Source organism: Lutjanus erythropterus, chromosome 2 (genome assembly GCF_056507025.1).
Source record: "Lutjanus erythropterus isolate fLutEry1 chromosome 2, fLutEry1.hap2, whole genome shotgun sequence".
NCBI classification, from domain to species: Eukaryota; Metazoa; Chordata; class Actinopteri; order Lutjaniformes; family Lutjanidae; genus Lutjanus; species Lutjanus erythropterus.
Genome location: NC_139318.1, coordinates 22,810,549 through 22,828,969, shown reverse-complemented (window position 1 = coordinate 22,828,969; position 18,421 = coordinate 22,810,549). Strand labels below are relative to the sequence as shown.

The 18,421-nt window shown below is 37.4% G+C and overlaps 1 protein-coding gene across 1 annotated transcript; it reads right to left on the bottom strand.

Annotated features, from left to right (window-relative positions):
• Window positions 1-115: 115 nt before the first annotated feature.
• b4galnt1b (beta-1,4-N-acetyl-galactosaminyl transferase 1b) lies at window positions 116-18,330 on the bottom strand. The gene is made up of 12 exons (XM_084733137.1): window positions 17,891-18,330; window positions 15,823-15,924; window positions 12,118-12,340; window positions 10,004-10,180; window positions 9,355-9,461; window positions 6,353-6,390; window positions 6,084-6,264; window positions 4,424-4,516; window positions 4,099-4,286; window positions 3,057-3,197; window positions 2,652-2,889; window positions 116-438 (listed from the first exon to the last, which is right to left on the bottom strand). Exons 3-12 carry the CDS (start codon window positions 12,330-12,332, stop codon window positions 221-223), a joined length of 1,596 nt encoding a protein of 531 aa, XP_084589263.1. The 5' UTR covers window positions 12,333-12,340; window positions 15,823-15,924; window positions 17,891-18,330; the 3' UTR covers window positions 116-220.
• Between the last annotated feature and the right edge of the window lie 91 nt (window positions 18,331-18,421).

The following is an 18,421-nucleotide window of genomic DNA, read 5'->3' as shown; positions in this document are numbered from 1 at the left end:
AGCTCAACACTGACTGAATAAACATGCTAAAACTGCCTTAACTGCCCTATGACTGCCCTAAAAATTTTGTCTACGGTAAAGCCTGAAACCTCTTCTCAAGGTTTTGAAGACCAAAGTGTTTGTCTGAAATCTTATCTGACGGGACACAGCGGTGGAGGAGAACTTCTTTGGCAACTCAGGAAGAGCAGAGGAACCCTCAGGAGAAAGAGGAGAGGAGGAACTAATTATGAGTCAAACACTGGAATCGATTCTTGAAGAACAAGAGGCCATTTTTTGTGTGTGTGGCGTCAGAGGAGGCCGGCGGGTAGCGAAACTTGGCATAAGTCTTGTCGCTCTCTGATTGGGTGACCCAGGGGAGTTTGATTTTGGTTGCGTGGTTGACAATGACATCATCACAAGAGCCCACGTGGAGAGATCCCAGGCCGTCGATGAAAAACTCTGCAAAACAAACACAAACAAAATAATTCAAACACGGTCAAAACATTATCATTACATTATCTTATTAATTCTATGTTTTTGCTTGTTTTAGTTTGCTTACTTTATGGTTGTTCTTTGATCCTGTTGTTGCTTGTTAGCTTACTTTTGTGGATTACATGACATTGGTATTGTCTTACTGAATATTTTTTTAAATCTCTTAAGTCTCAACAGCACAATTTGCTTCTTTCCCTTATTTTGTTGTTGTGGTTCTGCTGCATTGCTTTATTGTGCAACTGCAGCCACACTCTTTTTCAAACTCTCAAAACTATATTTTAGAAAATTTCATATATAATTAATTAAATTAAAATCGTAGTGCAGCCATAAAAGCATGAAAACGGAGTGAAATAAGATAATTTTAAGAACCTAATTAAGCAAAAGTGGAGAGAAGTGGGGAACTGGATATTCGGGGACTAAATTAAAATGATATTAAATGATTTAATATGTGCATTTAGTTTAATTATAATTACAGCAGGGCACTCATTCTTTGATGTTAGCATGTGCTGATTAGAACATTTCACAGTATAATTATCTTGGTATATGATATTATCTCAATAACCATAATGAGATATGAATCTTTAAAACATACAGTAAATTACTAAGACACTTGATTATATAAAATGTCGGGTGATGAATATGTAGCTGTGTTTTAAGTGTGCTGTCTTTTGGCTGAGCCTCGTGGTTTTTCAGATACTAAATTTACCATACTGCAGACCATCTGATGGAAAAAGTAGACTCTTGTATGAGCCAAGTAAATATTTAGTGTGTCCTAATTTCACACCACTCTTTTTTTTTTAAATTGGTATTTAAAGCCATACAAGCACAATATATTTTATAGAGCTCTAAAATCTCTGAATTTTTGGTGCCACTGCTTTTATCTGTATAAATGTATATTTTTTTGTATACAGTTGTATTTAAGTTCCTAAAATAAATAATATAAAATACTTATCAACATGCGTGTTAAATCATGCATGACAGTTTCCCATAATTTGTGTCTAATAAACACAGTGCCGACTATTCCCTGCATGGTGGTGCACTCTTCACACATTATGCACTACTTGTACATAATGTACTTGAAGTACACTAATGTACTTGAAGTACACTAATGTTGTATTTCTTACTGTTTCAAGAGTAATCTAAAAAACTGCAACAGTGAATAACTTTTTGTGTTTCTTTTAGTGTTTCAGTTTAGTGTTTAGTGTCTCAATGTTTAAACACTGAATAAGCCACAAAAATCGAATATAATCAAAGATATCAGCTTGTATGATGAATTTGGTTGATTTCTTTTGCATTTTTTATGGAAATTATGTTCCATAATAAATTCACAAAAAAATGGGAAGCTGCTAAAAGCTGGAAAAACACAACAACAACAAAGTGTGTTACAATCTCCATCATTTCACATCTTACATAATTTCATCCTAGCACAAATGACCAATATGAAAAATAGTATGACATTAGAACCTGACTGATATATCAGTTGACAATATTGACCTGATTTTGGCCGATCACAACTGCATCATTTGATATTGGTATTGGCACATACTGTATGTTGTCCGATATGCACTGATATGATTTTTTTTTAACAGAACATGATGCATATTGCTTTTATTTGTTAGCTTTATAAGCAACATTGTATGTTTATTTGATCCCTTTTCTTCATTTTGGTTTAATACATAGATATATTTTGCTCCCTTTGTGTTTTTTTTTTTAAATTTATAGTTATGTATAGTTATTAAAAATACTGATGAATGTTTACTGTTTCATTGCTCTGATATAATTTTGACAACACTGTTTATTGTTAAACTGTAAAATTAGCCACCTTTATTACATATCTTTGTCACAAGTGTTAACCACTTTCTATCTATGTATCTATCAATCTATCTATCTATCTGTCTCTCTCTCTATCTATCTATCTATCTATCTATCTATCTATCTATTACATGCTGTGTATAGAATTTGTATGGATAGAAATAGATAATTATACATGTGATAAATGTGTTTTTACCATCATGCTCCAGTGTCTTCTATTTATATGTAGCATTAAAAAAGTATCAGTATTGTGATGGTAATAAATGCCAAAACACGCTACAAACAATTTGTATATTACATTGTTTATGGTCATATGAGTGTCTCCATCAGTTTGTTTGATATAACAATAACTGTGTCACTGTACTCACCCAGGTGAGCGACCCTGGCGAGTCGTGGGTCAAAGCCGACCTGCTGGACTTTGTCTGTACGCGCCAGGAAGAAGTTAATGACGCCATCAGTGACCACACAGTTGGGGAAGCCTTGGATGACGTGATGAAACCCTCTCCTCATGTGCAGACAGTCGCCATCCTCCTCCCCCGGCTCAATGGAGATGGTCTGTCTGTAGGTGGCAGTATAACCTGTGGCCTCTCGCACTGCACCACCCACCTAGACAACACACACACACACACACACACACACACACACACACACACACACACACACACACACACACACACACACACACACACACACACACACACACAGAGTTCTCAGCAAAACCACCAGACTGCCACATGCATTGAAAACAAACTGTTCATTCCTCTGTTCCTCACCAGATCCAGAGTGGTTCTCTCTAAAACATCCACCAGTTTCTCCAACTTGGTGTTGGCTGTGAAGATGAAGTCGTCATCCACCCACAGAACATATTTTGTGGTCACCTGAGAGACAGCCAGGTTTCGTCCGGCAAACCAACCCTATGACACATGACACAAAGTTTGACTATCAAAGAGCATCGATAGCAAGCAGCAGAGATCTGAAAATAGCCTCTTCCACTCCTTCCTTCCCTACCATGGACCCATTTTTGTCATGTTTAGGGTGACAGAGACAGGGGATCTTTAGGAGGTCAACAGTATATGCCACATAGAGGAGCTTTACATCAACCATGACCTGATGATTAACATAAGATGCAGCTCGGCACAGTGTGTCAAGTTAGTTTGAAAAGAAAAAAATAATTGTCAATATATCTCGGAAAGTCATAATCCTGTGAATAGCCCAGGCGCCGTATTCACAAAGCCTTCTTGTACAGAGCTGCTCCTAGTCGGGAAATTTAAATTCTTAGAATTTACATTTTCTAAGAAGTTCCCCTCAAAGCTGAAGAATTAATAAAAGTTGTTCACAAAGCATCTTAGCCCTTAATAGAGACCCTAAGGTGAAAAACTGTCTCATGTTGTGACAGGCTCACAAAAGGGCAGTCACAGACACAGTGGATTTGCCCTGTTAATATTAAACATGTTAAGTACTAAAATTAACAGCAGGGTAAATAAAAGTAACAACTATCTTCATGTGAACAATCACCGCACAAGTAGGTCTGTGTTTTCAAACGATTTTTTGGCTACGTTTAAAGTATGGCTTACTTTTTAACAACAGAGAAGATTTTTAATAGTCTTCATTATTATGCATTAAGCATAAAATTGGCATGTCTGTAAAGGGGAGACTCTTCTGTATTATTTTCATTCAGATATCGTGAGGTGAAAGGTCAATGTGTCATCTTGAAAATCGCTCTGCCAGTTTTTCATATTCCTACTACCTCTGAAAGCGAGTAATATCTGTCGGGGAAATTAAAAGACACGTCCATGTGTCCTTGCACTCTCCTACCTTTCCAAAAGGCATGATGTAATGTTCGATGTAAGGCCCGGAGATCGTTTTGGGATTTTCACTGTCATCAGCGATTACTATGGTGACAGTAGGATAGTATCTTCTCACGCTATCGATAAGATCTTGAAGCTTATCGTAACGCAGGAAAGTCTTGGTGGCTATTGTAACGAGGGCACTGACATTGTACTCTGCAGAGAAGCAAGATCAAACAAGGAAAATTACCTTTCAGCAAACATGCTCAAAAATACTGTGTATTGTTTAAACAATGGTATAATTTTTGACTTTCGTTATAGAGACTTGTGGCATGCCAGGTGTTGTGTTTTACCTCCTTTGGATCCTGTGTTATACAGTTTGGGTGTGACACCGTGACGAATCTTGATACTGAAGATGGCTTGATGCCCCTCCGTCTCTATCTGCACTAAAAGACATGACAAAAACAACTTTAATAAATCTGATCAGTGTAAAAGGATCAAACAGTGTCTGTTAGATTCCTCTCTGGTTCCACAGTTGATAATATGTGCAGTGTGCAGTTGGTGTTAAGTCATTAAAATGAGAAAAAAGACCAAGACAATAACATATCTGTCTTTTTAAGAAAGTCATATCTTGAAACACTCTTACTTGTTTTCAGGGTGTTAGATGAGAAGATCAATACCCCTCTCTCATATATAAAGCTACAGCCAGCAGCTGGTCAAGTATCCGACTATGTCTTTGCCAGGACTAGTGATTTCTCTCTGCTGGTTGCCCGGCAACTGCCCAGAGCCACAAACTAGTCAGACACATAACGCCCCAAAAAACCACATATGGCAGTTTTTACACCTCACTTTCTGGTGCTTTTTGTTAAGATTAAACAAACAAGACACAAAATGTTTTAGAGTTGCACGCTGGTGTATTTTGTTACCTGAGGACAAAGTCAAACTAGCTGTTTTTAGTCTTTATGCTAAGCTAAGCTAACAGGCTGCTGGCTGTAGGTTTATATTTATTGTGCAGATATGAAAGTAACAATGATTTATTCCTCCGGCTCTCTGCCAGAAGGCATGTGTCTTTAAATCTAATCCCAGATTACAGAGCACTTAATTCTTTACATAAAGACACAAAAACATTTTTGGGGTACTTAAAACGACTTGAAAACTTTTCTCTCCAGTTTCCCCCCAAAACTATAACTTTTTGAAAAGTAAGAATAAGTCCAGAGATCAGGGGCCGTATTCACAAACAGTCTGAAAAAACTCTCAGAAAAAAAAAAAAAGCAGTCTTAGTGATAATGGGCATAGAATGGGCAGTAAAATCAACTGACTTTAGTTTCTACTAAGACATAGTGTAATTATGAACACTATTTAAGAACATCTCTGTTGAATAAATTGTAAGTTATACCTTAAAAGCAGACTAGAAAAAAATTGAAAACACTGTCTATTTGTGCAGTAGCCCTTCAACATGCTGATAGTTAATATATTCATTTTTTATGTTTATTTACCATCCTAATAATTTTAGTACTTAATATATTTGATATTAACAAGGTATTATTATTATTATTATTATTGTAAAGCACTTTTTAAAATTAAGTTAAAGTGCTATACAAATGCAGTTAATAATCATTTTATTTTATTTCATTTATTTATTTTTTATGTTATTGCATTTCTAATGAGATTGACCACAATCATTGTCCCTGCATGATTTAACCTGCAGTGTTTCATTAACTCACTTTCCGCCGTCTTTTCCTCTGCTTAAGAAACTCTTCAGGCTATTAAAAGTCCTTACCCTCTTAACAGTTTCTTTTCTCCTTTGGAGCTCTTTAAAGGCTAAGATGCTTTGTGAGTAACTTACTAGGATCTACCCTTAACTTTAAGGGGAAATTCTTAGAGTATGTCACAATTATAAGAATTTTCTCACAATTTCATCACCAGGAGCAACTCTTTATACCAGGAAGCTTTGTGAATACGACCCCAGATGAGACAAAAAAAACCCAGGCCAATGTTTGTTTGGGGCCTCACCTGTGTCTGCGGTGCTTGGGTGGAACAGTGTGTTTGTGTAGGTGACAAACTGCAGCTGTCGGTTCAGGTTCGGCAGGAGGCTGCTCGTCAGAGTCATGTGCATCTCGCCGTCACCTTTGATTTTCACCCCGTCTACCTCCGCTGCTACGTTCAACGTCCCCAGCGTGGCAGTGATGTTTATCTACGGTGAGATGGACAGAAAAGTCAGTGGAATAAAATGACATGTCTGAACTAGCTCATAGTACAGATGGCCACATTGAAATACTTACTGAGTAGTGTTCTCTGGGAAGGTCCTGTAAGGCCAAACCTGAAAACATATGATAACAATTGACGCATTGTACTTAGATCTACAGCCACTGGGGAATAATTAATCCACTTCCTGCACACATGTAAGATAATGTGAAATTCATTGTGCTTTTTGTACACCACACTGCACAGCTTTTTTATGATGACAAGCATGACCATTTTCCCAGTTAGACCACTGAAAATGTCCAGAGTCACAGCCAACAGGATTTCACTCAATGGAGGTGAAAGGACTCTGATGCCACAGAAAGCCACATGCCACAGAACAAAACACAGCAGCATGTGTCTGGTCTTTTCACTGCAGCTCTGAATGGAGATAAAGAGATTTAACACTTTAATTTTTACTAATCAGCAGTGCACGTGTGCACTATATATGAGCCAGCTCTTGGTTGGTGTTTCATAATTAGCTATTCTTTTCTTTTCTTTTTTTAAGCACTTCAGTTTTTATGTTTTTAATGTTTTTATCCATACAAGTACAAAAAACAAAACCTGTTGCAACGAGGGGATTTTGGTTCACCCAAAGTTTGCTGTGTTATCTAAGGGATAATGCACAGTGAGCAGGTCATTATTGTGAAATAAATCTGGCAGGATGATGCAGGACTTGAATGTGGTTACTTACACCAAAATAAACAAACAAACAAAGAAATAAATAAAATTTGATAAATCTAAGTGACACAAAATATCGATTTTAATATAATCTTATGGCTTTATTTTGCAATAGTGAGCTGCTCACTGGACATTATCCTACTTGTTATGGGGCTATGTACCAAAAAACAATGAATTCATTGTTCCTCCACAGTCTATGATCAGAACTATGTCCATAGCAACGGTCTATTCTTCATAGCAACAGTCTGCTATACAGAAATAACAGACAATGCTGTAACTGAATGCTGTAATCAGAATCAAGAATTTACCAAAGCCATGTAATATTTCATATTAAAGCATTATACAACTTAAATTATTATATAAAAAAAATTACACTGCCAATGTCTTTATTTCTAAACCTAATCCATTTTTCCATTCTCTGTTAAACACAGCTTCTTTCACTTGGAGAGAACAGAGAGATCATTCTTCCCATCACTCATATTTCCTGCACTATATGTATCTACTGTCTCTGTCTGGGTGGATTAGTTTTAAGCAGTGATGGAAAGAGTACTGAAAATCTGTACTCAAGTACAAGTACTATTACATTGCTGAAATATTACTCAATTACAAGTAAAAGTATTAGTGTTAGAAATATACTTAAGTAAAAGTACAAAGTATTCGTCAAAAAAAACTACTCAGAGTATTAGTTACTTTTAACCGATGATGTCACCATCACCTCTCCAGACTAGGGCTCTAAATTTTGTGTGCTTTGCTTTACCAATAGTTAAAACACTAACAATCAGTTAATCATTAATAATTGATTTGATACAAAACAAGTGTTTTTTCCCCCTCATTTTGATTGGCTGTTTTTGTTCTTTTTTCCTTTTTTTTTTTTCCTTTTTTTCCTTTTTGTTCTTGATCAGCAAATGTCTCCAGCAGACAAAACAAAGCTAGATGAGGTGCTGTTACTGCCACAACTATTGATTAAATATCCATAAATACATTTTTAACTGGTTAAATTCATGATAAAAAATCAATTAAAGATCAGTCATTAAATATACTTTTTTTTGTTTTGTTTGTCAATATGTCCTGGTTTTCATTGGCTTTTTTTTGCTATCAAATCATTTTATTGGCTACAAAAATGCAGATAAAAGGTCTGGATATTAATTCAAATTGTACTCAGTACTCAACCATGACTTTAAAAGTAACTAAGCAGATTACATGGCATAATGAATACTTAAATACAAGTAAAAGTACAGACAAGTACCCCCAAAAAACAGTACTTTGAGTATTTGTAATTAATTACTTCCACCCCTGGTTTTAAGCCACTTTCTTGTGATGGCTTCCTGCCGACTCTATGCAGAATTATTTTGACCAAATAATTATCTTTCTTCTGCACCACTGTGGTTATATCGCCCAAGTATTAAAACAAAACACTTCTTACTGATTGTATATCTGTACAATCCGTCACTCAATACTAACCTCATTCTTTCCCAGAGTAACTATTTTTGGACAGCTCCAGAAGATGAGCACATGCTTTGCTTCTGTATGGCCACATTTTCTCCAGCATGTTTGTTGCCTTTGAAGTTGTTTACTTGTTATGTTAGGTGTAACAAAAAACACATGGGATTTTTCCAATCAAATTCTCTCCACTTAGATGAATTTGTGAATATCTGTAGTGTTACAAAACTAAGTAGCATGATAATTTATTAGCTGCAGGCCTGTACTTTAGTTCAATAATCTAATCTAATACAGCAACACTTCACTGCCACATCGTCCAGTTTTCACTGTTGGACAGCAAACTAATTTAAACACAGTATGTCATTTCTGATTTCTGGGGTCTCTCTTACATTAAAACAATAACAAAGGATGTCCTTTAATGATGTCTTGAAGTAGTAGTGATCATTTTCTCTGACACGATTCAGGCAGAAATCATGTTCATATATGAGCTAAACTCATACAGAATGTGAAAGTTTCCAATCAGCTCACAGACTTTACATTGTGATGACATCATAGATTTTTAGATGGCTATTTTTGGATCGAGGAAAGTTTTACTTTAAAAACTCCATGGATCAAAAATTCACAATAGAAAGAGTCATGACAGACCTTGTTTTCAGTTTGAGGTGCCCTGTCAACAGTTTTGCAGATATGTCTTTTATAATGGTGGCATACAGAGAAAAATGCTTTTTGGGCTGGTGGGGAATTTTTGACTGCAGTACTGCGAGTGGCTACTGGGAAAAACTGGTGGCATTTCTGTCACAAACAATCTTATTTACTTACTTTCATCCTTTTATTCTGCTCATAAATCCCCCTAAATCTTAAACACTGGACCTTTAACAAATATGTCTTGTTTAAATGTGTCCTACTCTGTCTGAAGTCTTACCTGGGATGATGATTGTTTTCAGGGGTCGTACCTCCACCCCCTGTGTGGGATACTGTAAGGGGCTGTTAGCCTCTGCAATTATGAGAACATCTGCAGGTGTCTGTGACCTGAAGGGAAAAAGTTGCATCAGGAAGACACACCAGACATCCACAAGCACAGACAGGAACAGAAAAAGTGAACAAACATGCTTAAAATCCAGTGAGTCTGCTTTAGTTCTTCAAAAAGAAACTGTCAGGCACAATGCAATAGAAAGAATTCACTAGCAGCTATTAATAAAAGACCTCATCACCTCATTATTTTGCTCTTGCATGGTTTCTTGTAGAAAAACTATTCAGTGAGCCAGTATGTAGAGGAAAGAATATGAATAATATGACTTTTCCATTTTGATCCCTTTAATATCATGTTGAGTTCTAGAGAAGTTAAAGATGAATCCTGAGTGGCATTAAACTGAAAGGTGAAGAAGAACAGTATTTGAGATGGACAATTACACCTGAATAAAAGCAGATTCATATAAAATAATATTCAGGGTGCGCTATTCCAGTAGCTCTGGCTTAAATGTTTCATTATTTATCAATAAGATGATATTCTATCATTATTCTGCTCTTCTGGCAGCTGTGTTTGGACATCATTGCTTTACGGAGCTGCTAACCTCTTCTGGAAACTCTTGTACTCTTTGGCCCGTCTCCTCTTCATCTCCTCCAGCTCTGAGGCCTCGAAGGCAGTGTGCAGTGGGTGAGCTGACACCCGCGGGAATAAGAGTTGGGCGAAGGGCAGATTCACGCCTCCACTCTCACCCTCACATACACATCCATTACGTGCCAACAAGCTGGATGGATCAGCAGAGACATGAATGAAAGAGAGGAAATCAGGTTTAGCTCAGTTTCAGATTCAGATCTACTTTATCAATAACGTTAACAATAACGACACACACACACTCTCAGAAATAAGGGTTCCAAAAAGGGGTTCTTCCTGAAGGGCTGTGGCTCTACCCAAACATTCTGCTTTTGAACCCTTTTTTTGTACAAAGGGTTTGTCAGGGGTTCACTGTAAGACTAAGACTTTGAATGTTGAACCTGGGTGGGTTCTAGATAAAACCTTTATAATATAAAAAACACAAGTGTGTTCTAGATAAAAATCCTTGTAATATAAAAAAAACCCTTGGAATATACAGTGGTGGAAAAAAGTTTTCGGACACCCCATGCATTTGTGAAATATTGCATTAAGAATCACTCTTAGGTCTTCAAGTGCAATTTGTTTTAGTACAGTCACAGCCAAAATACTAAACAAATCCTAAAAAAGCCATTAAAAACTTAAAATTGATTGGTTCCATAAAAATACATAAGAAATTCTGAGTATTGGGTCATTTTGGTACCAGTGATCCACTAATGAAGGTCGTGCTTTTTATTAAAAGACACAATTTTTGTTGCCGTGCTTTGTGTCTATATAAAGCCAGCACATTTGAAAGTTCTTCAGAGACAAAAATGGCTAAAACAAGGAACCTAACGCAGGAAACACGCCTGAAGATACAGATTCTCAGCCAGGAAGGGTACAGCTGCCGCCAGATAGCCAGGAAGTGCAAATGCAGTCCTTCAGCAGTTGGATACACTGTGCAGAAATACAGACAAACTGGATGTTTCAACAAGATAATGCCCTTTGCCACACATCCAGGGCCAGTAGAACTTGGCTGCAGGAGCACAGTATCCAGGTCTTAGAGTGGCCAGCTCAATCCCCGGACATGAGCACCATTGAAAATCTGTGGTGGATTATCAAAAGGTCTGTTTCAAAGCGTAAACCAAAGAATTTAGAAGAATTAAAAGTAGCAATTCAAGAAGAATGGGACAAGATTACCCCTCAACAGTGTGAAAGGCTCATGGAGAACATGCCAGCCAGGATCAGAGCTCTACTGCGTGCTAATGGCAGGACTACTAAATATTAATTGTGGTTTATTTATTTTTTGTTCAGTTTTGAACACATTCTCTGTTACTTGTTGACTTTGATACCGACAATGTTGAGAACTGACATATTGAAACTGTCAAGAATTTAGTTTTGTTAGTTTTTCTTGTAAACAGTAAACAAAAAAAAATATCAGTTGTATTTGTTTGTGTCTGTCTAATGCAGCCACACCTTTTGAAACACAAAAAAGATTTTTTTAACAAATATTTCATGATAATATTTGAGATTGTGTAAAATTTTAAGGGTGTCTGAAAACTTTTTTCCACCACTGTAAAAAGGTTATTGGCAGAACCTCCTAGGTTTTTCCCAAGTAAAACCCCTGGACTATAAAAACAATCCGTGTAGAACCCTTTAAGTGAGTCCCTTGATAAATCCCTAACAATATAAAAAGGTTCTTGAACCCCTGGGTAGGTTCTTGTTAGCACCCTTAGAAGGTGGAATGGTTCTGATAGAAAACCCAGAGAGAGTTCTGGGTGGAACCATGATACCATAGAGGGGTTCTCTGAAAAACCTCTTGCCGGGAGTTCTGGGTGAAACCTTTCATAAATGGTTCTAGGTATAAGTCTGTACGTTGTGTTCTAGGTAGAACTCTCTCAAAGGGTTCCAAGTGGAACCTTTATAAAAGGTTCTAACAGGAACCAAAAAGGATTCTCCTATAGGGACAAGCCTAATAAGACCATAACATAATCATAATAAAACATGTGATCACACTGAGACAGCATAATATAATAAAGTCAAATTAAAACTAGTAAATAAAAATATTGAAATCTAATTTGATATAAAAAATCAAGTGGTTAGAAGTGCCCATACCTTGCCACATTGTCCCTCACATGAAAGGGGATGTTGCCTAATCGGTGGTCTGGTTCTGGGAGCCTCTCCTCCAGGTGCCTTTCCACTACTGACCCCGGTCGCTGCCACACATCCACTGTGTTATAAGCCCGAGTGGGCCATGAATGGAGCAGGGCCAGCACCAGCACCACAGACACCAGGATGGCGAGCAACACCGTCTTTCTCAGGGAACGCATGCTAAAGCCTGACACAGAGACATGTGTTTGTATGTCGAAACATTATTATTTACGCTTCACACTCAAACTTCAAGTAAACTGACAGAAACTTATTTCAATCTGGTGCTTGTGTTTTTACCCACACACCGTCCCAGCATCACCACCTACAATCCCAGATTACTTTTCAGTTACAGTGGTAGATACTATCAGGTTAACCAGTAGGGGTGTAAGAAAATATACAAAATACTGAGTATCGAAATATTATGTTTTGTGATACTGTATCGATTCTCAAAGCACCGTGTCATGATATTGTGATACATGCAAAGACTTGTGGCAGAGGTTAATTTTGTGTTGTGTTTAAAACCCTGGCCGCTATATAGCAATGTTGTTATCAATTTTCACTGATTTCATTTTAAAAAAATCAGATGTAAGTGGTTGTTCTGTATACCTAACGTTGACTGTTGTTCTATGTATCTAACATAAGCGGTTGTTCTGTGTAGGTAATGTTCACAGTTCTTCCGTTTAGCTAATGTTAATGGTTGGTCTGTGTAGCTAACATTAGCAGATGTTCCATGTAGCTGACATTACCAGTGGTTTATGTAGCTAACAGCCATTGGATGATGATAGTATTTTCACAGCTGAAGGCATTAACTGTTACTGTGCTATGATATTGTTCTTCTTTTCTGATTTAAAGCCAAAATAATGTTGTAATGTTGTCCACCCAGTGAAGCATTTCTTTCACTAGAGACCATGGGTTAATGGGTTTCACTGAGACCACAGTGGAGTTTTGAGACTTAAGTATTTTAATGTGGGCCAACTGTGGTGGTATCATGCTTTATTTTAAAATGTTTTTTAAAATTGTAATCCAGCTAATAATCACATTTTTTTTACAAAATGTATTTGTAATCTGATTGTCTTTTTTTTCTGCAATGCCATAAAATCACCTTTTTTTGTATCCTAATTACATAATCTGATTATATGTAATCTGTTACTCCCTGAGCCTGAATGTAACTTGTAATAGATTTTACTTTATACAAGCAACAATGTAGCTAGCTAGCCAAATGTTAACATAACTGTTTCATATACTGACATCATTTTATTAAAACTAATCATTTTTTTGTTGACCTGTCTCCTTTCTTAATGTCAGAATTATATTTTTATACTTCTTCATTATTTCATCTATGTTTCGTTTCACAGCAGAATTTCTCACTGAGATTTACTTGAAGTAACTGACAAAACGATCTTGCAAGGACTGCTTTTACAACATCTTCTGCTTGTGCACATTTGTAGCTGGGTTAAATTTACTTTGGATTATGTCACTGTGTCTTCCACGTTCTTCAAGGAGAACAACATCCTCATGTTCTTTTCGCTAAACTAAATTAAGCTACTTGGTGTTTAGCAACCTACTACAAGGAACTTTCGTATTGATCTTATTTTGGAGGCCCCTTTGGACTAGGGTGGTAGTGTTTCCACCATAACAACCACAAAATATAACGTCAAAAATAAAATTATCTTAAGAAAAATCTCCTCCTGCTTCTTTTTAACTAGGTAACATACTAGTCACTGTAATTTTGCTTGGGAAAATATACAGGCTTGTTTTATCTGATTTCAAGCAGAATCCAACCAGGTGGCAGATGTTAAGAAGTACTGTACAGAACTAGTCAGTCTTCTCGCTGGTGGTCTCGTTAACTTATGTAGGTTATACAGAGGCATCAGTATTAAATTGAGATGGTCTCATAATCAGTTAGAAGCTCCTTGTAGTAGCTTTAAAGGATGTGAGTGAAAATGTAACCATGGTAACTAAAGAGCACCTGAACTGAACTGTATGTGCCGTATTATGACAGCAACTGCCGTGAAAGCCTGAGTCTAAACAAGTTGTGTCTAGAAGTGAACCTTTGATTTGCAAAACTTTCATGGGGTAAGTGCATAACTAATTATGCCTTATAATGTGTGAATATCGTGGTTAAAATCTGGGTAGGTTTAGGAACAGAAAATACTTGGCTGGGGTTGGGTAAAATCATAATTTGGGTTAAAATGAACACTCTCGCAAGAATTTTCTCAGGTCTAGGGTTCCCTTCTAGACATGACATCCTAAACCTCAGTCAGCAACCTTCAGCTCCAGAGCCACATGGAGCTCTTTTGCCTCTGTCCAGTGGCTCTCTGTGGCTTTGACAAAAAAAAACCAGATAGAAATGAATAATTGTTCTTTTCTTAACAGTTTAATTTTCACTCATTTTTGTAGGCCTAAAGTGATTCTTACAATTGTAAAAATGTGTAGCCTATACACCAAATGAAAAAAAAGTGTTAATATTTCATCAACTAAAATGTGCATCATAACCTATGCCTATGGCTCAGTGCTTTGTCCAAAACAGAGAATAATACGAGGAAAATAGAGAATTTAATAGTTGTGGCTCCAGACAGATTTTGTCAGATATTGTCTCTTTTGATAGTAAAGGATGCTGTTCCCTGGTCTAAACACTTAAACAAGGAGAAAAGCGAGAGCCACACAGTTTTGGAAAATATTTTGCCAAAGGCACAAACTTTAATTTGAACCTTAAGGTGGTTTATGCAACCAGGCACAGAAACTTTGGAAGATGTCTACTTGATTCTATTTTAGCCTCTTGAAACCCCACATTAGCTTTGGCTGAACTTTAGAATACATTTTTGCACAGAATGTAGGACAGACAGACAGAAAAAAAAAAATCCACCCTGTAAATCATCAACACCATGGCTCCACTGCTGTGGAGCATTCTTCAGATGTTCTGTGGTTACATTTATGATGGAGCCACTAAGTGATGAAATGTGTGTAGGTGCTTTAATTGAATAAACAGCTGTGCTCACTGTGGTATTGACAGAATAGAGTTTGAGACCAGCTCAGTTTTTTTTCTTTCTTTCTTTCTTTCTTTCTTTCTTTCTTTCTTTTTTCTTTCTTTCTTTCTTTCTTTCTTTCTTTCTTTCTTTCTTTCTTTCTTTCTTTTTTCTTACTTTCAGTTGCTCTAACACCAACATTTGTACAAAATGATTAAATGTTTTGGCCTCTAACTTTAGAACACTCTCCTCAAATATCAGACTTCATTCTTTATGAATTCAGTCAGCCAAAGGGAGTCTAACATTTCATTTTATTTGGCTACCATACTGACTGTTTTTTTTTTACTGCAGCTACAATAACATGCTGAAGGAATAAAGCAAAGGGATGCCTTTCTCATGACTTATCAGCAGATAATCCTGTTTGTTTTGCTGTGACAATATTGCATAATGACTGTGGCAGTTCAGGAGAATTCTGCATGATGCTTTATCCATCCATGGTCACAACTACTGCATGCACACAGACATGTTCCTGCATCTACAAACATGTACTGTAGATCTCCCTCTGGAATTGCTGTTTGCAGCTAGAAGATACTGCAAACACCAATTTGACTTTTTGAAATATTTTTGTGGACTTAAAATCTCTTGTACCTGAACTCATCTTAATTTCCAGCCCTGCACATGTTGAAAAAGTAAGAAAATATACCCGACTGCTTCTATCCAGTCAGTGAAAGGGTATCCTCTGAAGGCACCTGCATCTCCAGAAACCATGTAGATAGTCACAGAAATGAGTGAGTGCTGTCCCCATCTGGAAACGAAAGGAAAAAAAGCTACATTAATCATAAAATACACAATGGAAAAATATGTACAGCTTCCCAGACTGCAATAGTTCCCAAAGCAGTATAAATTGTACACATTGTACATTGTAAGCAATTGCGCCATCACATAAAAACACAGTCGAGTGTCCATATGGTGCCACAGCAGCTGCTTGTGTGCTCTCACAGCCCCCAGGGGAAATCCTGCAGGGTTTGGGGATGACCAATAGTGTGTTACTGTATTGTGGAAAGCTGGAAAAAAAATCAATCAGTGCTGAGCAGCCATCAGCTGGGCTGTGCTGGATGTGTGTGTGTCTGTCAAAGTGCTCCTTTAAAAAGCACTTCTGATCTTGATCTATTAGGGGTGTAGGATACACAGAGTGTGCATTAGATATATATAATCTTTTATATTTGCCACACTCACTACTTAACTCACAGAAAGACTGCTGTTTAATCTAGATTAATTGTTTTCCACAGTAAATTAATAATTTATCATCCTAGCTGCAACAAACACAGCAGGCAACATCACACAGCACATACACAGATCATGAAATGACAAAATTGCAAAAATATTTAATAAAACCATATAATTCCACTATTATGCATCAGAAATTTAAAATGTACAGGTTTTAATTGCAATTTGCATGTTAACATGTTCTATTCTGTTTTATTATCTGTTATTGACATTTTATCTCTGTGTTTTCTGGTAGTCTGCACATATGTTTATACACCTTTTTATTTTGAAATATTTTCTTCTAATTGCACTATGCAATATATTTTTATACTGTTGAAAGCAGAATCTGAAGACTCCCGCCCCCAGGGATCAATAAAGTTTCTCTAATTCTGATTCTGATTCTGTGATACAAACCAAGGCTGTAGAATATGAGGACAGGAAGAATAGATCAATGCTTAAAGTCGTGTCGTTTTAATGCTAATAATTATGACAAATATAACAGTGAAATTAGGGTTGTGGCAATATACCATACAATAACCATGACATTTAAATTTTTAAAAATTGATATGATAATAATACACAAATACACATTTTAACATATTGCATGCTCTTTTATCCATTCAACTGTCTTTTCACTGTCCATTAAATGTAATTGCACTTTTTGTACACTTTTGCACAATTATGCTTACAGACTGTCTCTCCACCTCCCTGTATCGTATTTTAAGTGTAAATCATTTGCCGTGAACTCCATGTAGTGAAGCCCCGCATGTGGATTTAAACAGTGCATTTTGAATGATAATTAGCTGTGATGGTGTAATCATACCCTGGCATAACAAGAGAGGTGAGAGATAATCCAAGTCGTGAATCCACAGTCCAATCAGAATTAAACTGCGTGCTGCAGGCCTATTAGTTGAGCTGCTGTTTTTAATTAACCTAGAAACGAGCCAATGGAGAGGTGAGGGGAGCTGTGGACATGCTTTAGACATGGACATAGCTGTGTGGGTCCCTCCCAAAGTGCGCACGACAGATTACTTATCTCTGATTCTACATATTATTAAATCACCGCATGTTTTATTCTGCATCAGATACTCCTCCTTACTGCCCAGCATCTTCAACCATAAGAAAAATGCCAGTAATGCAATCATGTGTCCAGCAATCCGGAGCAGCGGCCATAAAATACCGGCTGTAGATAATGCGATCTGTTCGATCCGTCAGACAGGCCTATTAGCCTACCTTGTCGTGAATAAGACTGCAGGAGAAAAAAATGCTGTCTTTTTCGATTGCATTCTTCTCATGCTGAAACACTGCTCCTTCAAAACAAAAATAGAAATTCATCGACAATTGCTTTGCTCCAAATTTTTCACGCCTTTCTTTCTCTTCTCGTGTTTTGTCCTATAAAGAAGCGTCAAATGTCCACTCAGAGCTGCTGGAAATGCCGATAATAAATAAGACAGAGCCAAAGGCCTATTGTTGTTACTGTCAAATCATATGAACAGGGAGCTCACCTCAATCTCAAAGACGCTGCACAGTAAGCTTGGTTCACCCCCCTCACCGCCTGCACGGAGGTCGCCCCTCTTAATGAAGCTGTTTCTCACTGCTCTTGCAAATGGTCTTAGATGTGGAGACACGGAGCAGCCAGGAGACAAATGAAGCGGCCGCGCATCGCAGCACTGCAGGCTGTGGACGGACGGACGCTCCCCCTGCAGCAGCAGCGGCGGCAGCAGCAGCGGCACAGCGGAGAGAACGCACGACACCCCACCGCACCGCACCGCACCGCACAGCACAGCACCGCACCTCAACGCAACACCAAGCGGTCAATCAGCAGCAGCAAAAATAGCATATAACACACACACACACGCACAAAATGTATTGTAATATACTTCCAACAGCTAAACCTGCTCATAAACGTATCTCAACAGTAATCTGTGCATGTGTGTATGTCTACATGGATGGGTGTGGGCGTCTGTGCACGTATGTGTTTGTGTGGGGGGGAAATGTTTGGGGACATTTTTTAATAAAGGGATGTTTTATTTCTG

What these genes read in the sequence shown, in the direction of transcription:
- b4galnt1b (XM_084733137.1), bottom strand. Translation starts at nt 12,332, where the DNA reads ATGCGTTCCCTGAGAAAGACGGTGTTGCTCGCCATCCTGGTGTCTGTG. An exon ending in GAAAACAATCATCATCCCAG is followed by an intron (nt 6,391 to 9,354) that starts GTAAGACTTCAG and finishes ATATGTTTTCAG; the next exon opens with GTTTGGCCTTACAGGACCTT. An exon ending in TTCCCAGAGAACACTACTCA is followed by an intron (nt 6,265 to 6,352) that starts GTAAGTATTTCA and finishes ATCTCACCGTAG; the next exon opens with ATAAACATCACTGCCACGCT.